At 43.1% G+C, this 6,312-nt stretch overlaps 1 protein-coding gene across 1 annotated transcript; it reads right to left on the reverse strand.

The window, feature by feature from the left end:
- Positions 1-642: 642 nt before the first annotated feature.
- Positions 643-954, reverse strand: LOC135879948 (histone H4-like). Its single transcript, XM_065405989.1, has one exon. The coding sequence runs from the start codon at positions 952-954 to the stop codon at positions 643-645; it is 312 nt and encodes a 103-aa protein (XP_065262061.1).
- Positions 955-6,312: the final 5,358 nt, after the last annotated feature.

The raw sequence follows: 6,312 nt of genomic DNA on the forward strand, positions 1-6,312 counted from the left end.
TAATGATCAACCTGCAAAGTAAATCCAATGTTTATCATCAGATTTGCATGGCTTTTGCTGCATCTTATAGTAAGAAGCTTATTGACTTGAAAGAAAAATTCTTCATGCAGACTCAAATCATGTCATGGAGAAAGAAAATAACCTACCATAATCTACTCACATTACAGGGAAACTATTCTTTAACTTCCTTTTGATTACATTTGCGATCATTATTTTAAACTTGCTGGTCTGCCTGAAATGTTGTTTTTTAGTAAATGGAGAGCTTCAAGACATGGACACAGAAACACCTACTTTAATAAGATCTCCTTAACCAACTTCAAGGTTAATTTACTCTTTTGCATTTGGGAATTATAATACTTTGCAACTCTACAGCTCCTTTCATCTGAGGATCTCAGATGTGCTGGGCACCGTACAAACATTTACTGAACATACAGTTCCCCGTCCCAAATTGCTTAATAGCTAAAACCTAGATAGAAGAAAGACAACAGGTGGATACAACAGACAAATAAGAACACAAGGAAACAATGAGTTAATGATCAGTGTGATAGGCAGTAGTCCTAGCATACCAGCTGTTGAGCTTTTTATTTGAAATCACAGCAGAGGAATTTTTTAAGGAGGGATTTAGATGTTACTGGCACAGGTTTAGCCTCCAAATCCGTACAGAGTACGTCCCTGGAGCTTCAGGGCATAAACAATGTCCATGGCAGTCGCAGTCTTCCGCTTTGCATGCTCGGTGTAAGTAACAGCATCTTGGATCACGTTCTCCAAAAATACCTTCAGTACTCCCCGAGTCTCCTCGTAAATGAGACCTGAAATGCACTTTACGCCCCCACGACAAGCCAAACGGCGAATAGATGGTTTTATAGTGCCCTGGATATTATCCCTCAATACCTTCCTATGGCACTTAGCACCTCCTCTTCCGAGACCCTTGCCTCCCTTACCATGACCAGACATGTGCGTTAGGATTACAGATAGAGCTGAAGGAGAATAATGTGGTGCCTTTTCAGTTATTTATGGAGAGCTCCTCTCAGGCAGGAGCTGCAGCACGGGAACAAGTGTAAAGGTGCTTTCTGGAAAATTTTGCAAAAATGGGAACCAAGACTGGTATTGTTGGTGGAGCAGAGGCAGGAGTCAACAAATATACCACTGACTTACCCTATTAGCATACTGAGCCTAAAGATTCCTTCCTCAACTTCTTTGTGTTTTAATGGATTTTCTTGGGGCTAGCTCATTTTTACAAGATTCATCCCACAATTATTATATCTCAGAAGTGGCAACTCAAATGACTGTATCCCCAATGCTTTCCCCCCCAGACATATGTGCTTGATGGAAATTAAATTTTGTTCTTGCTGTTAAAGTTCAGTATTTGGAGTCTCATCATAACCTTGCTTTTTGGGTCCAATTCCATTGCAATAGAATTTTTATCAAATGATTTGTGATGCTATTTTACTTGTTTAATGTTGAAATAAATTCTACCCTCCTAAAAGCACAGTCCAGCTCCTACTCCAAAGTAATTAATAAGTAATAAAATAAATACATTATTATTTGGTTTGTTTTTCTTATTTTATTAACAAAAGACTCATTCAGATACCAGGAGAAGTTTATTAACGCAACACAAATTATTCTTTTTTTTTCATACTGCTCTTATATTTCATTTATTTCCTTACTTTCATGTAGTTTTTGTTCCAGAATCTTAGGACCATGCTCAGCACAGCTCAGGAAAATGGATGAGGGGTGTAAATGGGACTTTAAGTCACCATTAAACCTTGTAGATCCTTGGGTTCCTGGGCCAGCCCCACAGTCCAATTTAGAGACAAAGGAGCCACAACCAAATCAAAACACTACACTAAACATATACTTCTCCACTGGGGAGAGGATGAGAGAAAGAACAAACTACATATGATGTTGGTCACATCACTTAATTCACTACTAGAAGGCACTCAGATTCTATAGTGATGAAGACAGTACAAGAACCTGGATAGGATAAGATAGGCCTCCTGGGAATTCCTTTGAGTAAGGGGAATACTCCACTGGTGAGCTAAAAATCGCTTTAGGGAAGCTTTGTTTCACTGGTGCAAGCTCCTGCATCAAAGAGCCTTGGTCCTGAGGTTTATTTACAAATATAAAGGAAACAGTACAGCCCTATAGTTCAATAGAAGCTCATGGGGACTACATGTGGTTATTGATGTGAGCAATAGTTTTGTGTGTTGGCATAGGATGAGAAATAGTTAATGAGGCCTTTGATGACAAGACTACTATTTCTAGCATATGGACCAAATTCTGCACTGATATACAGCCTGTGGTCTATATAGTTAATTTTTTTAAATTAAAAAAACAGCGCCAGACTCCCAGATGCATCCCCCTCCCCCCCGGTACCAAATACAACAAACAAACAAGATATCTCAAAAACAATCAAGTAGACAAAACTTGGGAAAGGGAGAGTATGATCAATAAAAGATCCCTTCCTAATCCTCACACACAACAGATTTAATATGTGAAATTTAGCACAGCCAAATGGATGACTAATTGTAAAAGTAAGGGTATTATTGGTATTTCTCATTTTTACCACACTTTAATGTTCAAATAATGCTTTGAACACATAACTAATTTATCCTCACAACAGCCTTAGGGGATAGGTGGGTAAGTATTCTTATCCTCATTGTACTGATAGGGAAACTGAGGCTAGGTCTACACTGCAGCGGGGTTCCGACCTAAGATACGCAACTTCAGCTACGTGAATACCGTAGCTGAAGTTGCGTATTTTAGGTCGGCTTACCTAGCGGTGAGGACGCGGGAAAGTCGACCGCTGCCGCGCTGCCGCCGACTCCGCTGCCGCCTCCTGCCGAGGTGGATTTCCGGAGTCGACGGCAGAGCGATCAGGGATCGATTTTACCGCGTCCTGACTAGACGCGGTAAGTCGATCCCCGAAAAACCGATTGCTACCCGCCGGATCGGCGGGTAGTGAAGACAAAGCCTGAGGTGCTTAATTGGTCACTGTAAGCCTGTGTTCCCATTGCTGTTCCTATTTTCCCTCCCTCAACTCTTCCATTGTCTGCTAAAAACACCCATTGCATATTGTCTTAATCTAGATTGCAAACACTTAGTACATCTCTCAGCTGTTGTACTATATGTCTGTACAGTCCCTGTAACAAAGGGGCCAGATCCTCACGGGGTCATTCAGATGCAAATGTAATACAAATAGTAACTATTACAACCACCAGCAGCAGCACCACAACATAAGGAGGGCCAGGCTGACTAACTTCTCCCCTTGCCACTCGCTCCACTCTGCGACACTTGCCATATGTGTTCTTTCTCTTTCTCTCTGCCCATGTTTAAGGCTCATGACTGCAATGTATTGAGTGTCTCTGGAGTGAGTTATGTTTGGGCTAAGTAAGGAGACTGTAAGACTAAAATACACATTATCTTGTTTCCTCAGAGTTCCAGACAAGACTGTAAATGTAATTTGGGTTAGAGATAAGAAAGCATTAAAAACATCTGTTACTCCTTTCTCATAAGTAGCAGGGACTAAAATATCTGCGGTACACAGCTAGAATTGTAAAAAACAAAAAACATTGTTTATTTCAAAACACACCAAATTTGCTCTATTAGCTCTGTCAACTCCATTGACAGGCATACCTGAGAACAGCCTTTGGCAGGTGGACTGGAATTTTTCATGGGAGTTAGCCAGCTTAATGTAAGAGATACAAGTGCAAGAAGAATCAGTGGAGCCACAACTCTCAAAAGTCTCAATATTGTCTGCATAATATCAGAAAGCATCACCTACCTATTTATACACTAACTAATACTAAAGGTAGGTAAATATGCATATGCTCTATGAAAAGTGTATTATGAGAATATTGGGTTATTCTGTTAACCCTTCCCTAACCACTGGTAAAACATCACAGAGTGCACTGGCTCTGATCCCCAAGAAACAATCCTGCCAGCACTTGGAAACACTGGAGATAGCTATTTGATATTTTGTAGTATCTTTCACCTTGAAGGCTCAGATTGGCAGGACTTTTCATTTGATCTCTTTCATGAGGCCATTTTACTCCTACAGGGAAGTAGCCCTTGTATTCCAAGTAATATAGGAAGTGTTTTCTTATTTTGTAATTACTATAGGTTTTTAATGCTAGATTGTAACTAGAGCTGATTGGGAATTTTCCACCAGAATGATTTGACAGAAAATACCCTTTTAGTAAAACCACCATTTTCTCCAGGACCCAGACAAGGACTGGAACATGGACAGGCTGGAGCTCACAGGGGAGAAGGGGCCAAGTCTGGGGTAAACAGGCTGAAGAGTCTGTACCCACTAGAGCACACTCCCCTCCAGAGCTTTGAGGACAGTGTTCTCTTGTGGGCACAGACTCTTCTGACCATTCCCCCTAAACTTTGACCCCTTAAGTTCTGCGCCATTTCCTCCAATGTGTTTCTGTTCCAATGCTGTCTCTTCCCTACCCCTGGCTCCTTGTCCTGGTCTCATTCTCCTCACACAGGCAGTCTCACTCCTCAGACTTCACATCTCAGTTCATCTCCTTGCTCAACCAATCCCAGTCTCCCCCACTCCAACTCCCAGTCTAAGTTTACCTCTTCCCCCCTTCCCCTGCCAGACTGAACTCCTAGTTTCCCCACCCCCTTGCAGACTCCTTGTTTCAATTGAATCAACCCACCCCTCCCATAGATTTGGCTGTTGTCCCTTCTGTACTAGAATCAAGCAGGCTCCTCTTCCACACTGCCAGGGCCCAACAGGTGGTCATTGAGAGTACAGAAGAAATAAGCTTTCCGTTCGCACTTCAGGTGACTGGGCCTGGCACAGCCTGCAACAGAGGTCCCCAAAATGTGGGGTGGGCCTCTCTAGGAGGGCATAGAGGAACATTGGGGGGCACAGCTGGGGTCCAGGCCGGCCCCCACAGGTGGAAAGGTGGGAGCGCCACCCAGCTCTGCTCCTGGCCCCACGCACGGGGCCCTGGCCACCGGCCTCGATCCCTGGCCAAGGCTCCGCTCCTGCCCCCAGCTGTGACCCCAGCCTCAGCCCTTTTACCTCTGTCCGTGCCATGGGGAGTGGGGCATGGACAGAAGTAAGGGGAGGCATGAGGTAAAAAGTTTAGGGACCACTGGCCTACAGCAACCCTGAGCTGTAACTGCAGGGAAAGTCCTGCTCAGCCTCCTGCTGCACCAAACTAGAACGTGCCCGGTGAGGACAGAATCGTTGAGACAGCTGAGAAAACTAAAGAGTCTCTACTGAGCATGTGCAAACTGCAGTTTTTCAAAGGCTTATAACTTGGCCAAATTTGGGCAGATTTTCACATGGATGGAAAAAGGCATATCCCTCACACAAAGGCCATGCCCCAGCCAAATTTCAAATCCATGCTTCAAATAAAAGGTTTCAAGAAGTTTTTAACTTGGACAAAGCAATGTGTTTTTTCCCTAGCCTCATTCTTGAAAATGGCCAAACTGTTATAGCTGAAATTTCCTAAAAAATTCAGCCTGACGCAGACACCAAGCATGGAAAATTTCAGCTCAAACAGTTAAAGTTTGGCAAAGTCATGAGTAACTAACAAGGTCTTCATAATGGGAAGTGTTGGGCAAATTTCAAAACAGACGGTGCTATCAGCCCCACCTATAACATATGTACATATTTACAACATCAAGATCACAGAACTATAATTCCCTTTGAAGTCAGTGGGACCCCATTTTGTAGCCAAGGAGCATTTAGCATTAAAATATTGCTTTAAAAATAATCAAGGAGAGCCCAAGAGCTGAACCCCAACTTGAACAAAAAATTCAAATGGAAGACAAAGTAAAAATGTATACGACACACATTCTGTTCTTTGTTCATTTGTTTTTCCAACCCAGATCATTGATTAAATTTTGCCTTTTATTGCAGATGCTTATAACCTAGCTGACTGTTTTCCCCCTCAGATCACCAAGCATGACTTATAATTAATTAATTTAATTTTTGCTTTAAAAGGTCATTGCCTTAACTTCTGTCAGAATGCAATCTCATGATTTTGTCCACCAGTAAGGGCTGGTCCACACTAACCCCCCACTTCGAACTAAGATACGCAACTTCAGCTACGTCATTCACGTAGCTGAAGTCGAACTATCTTAGTTCGAACTTACCGCAGGTCCACACGCGGCAGGCAGGCTCCCCCGTCGACTCCGCGTACTCCTCTCGCGGAGCAGGAGTACCGGCGTCGACGGCGAGCACTTCCGGAATTGATCCCAGAAGATCGATTGCTTACCGCCGGACCCGGAGGTAAGTATAGACGTACCCTTAGAAGGGCGGGAAAATACAATGGGTACTTTGTG

This window comes from Emys orbicularis, chromosome 6 (assembly GCF_028017835.1).
Source record: "Emys orbicularis isolate rEmyOrb1 chromosome 6, rEmyOrb1.hap1, whole genome shotgun sequence".
Taxonomy (NCBI): domain Eukaryota; kingdom Metazoa; phylum Chordata; order Testudines; family Emydidae; genus Emys; species Emys orbicularis.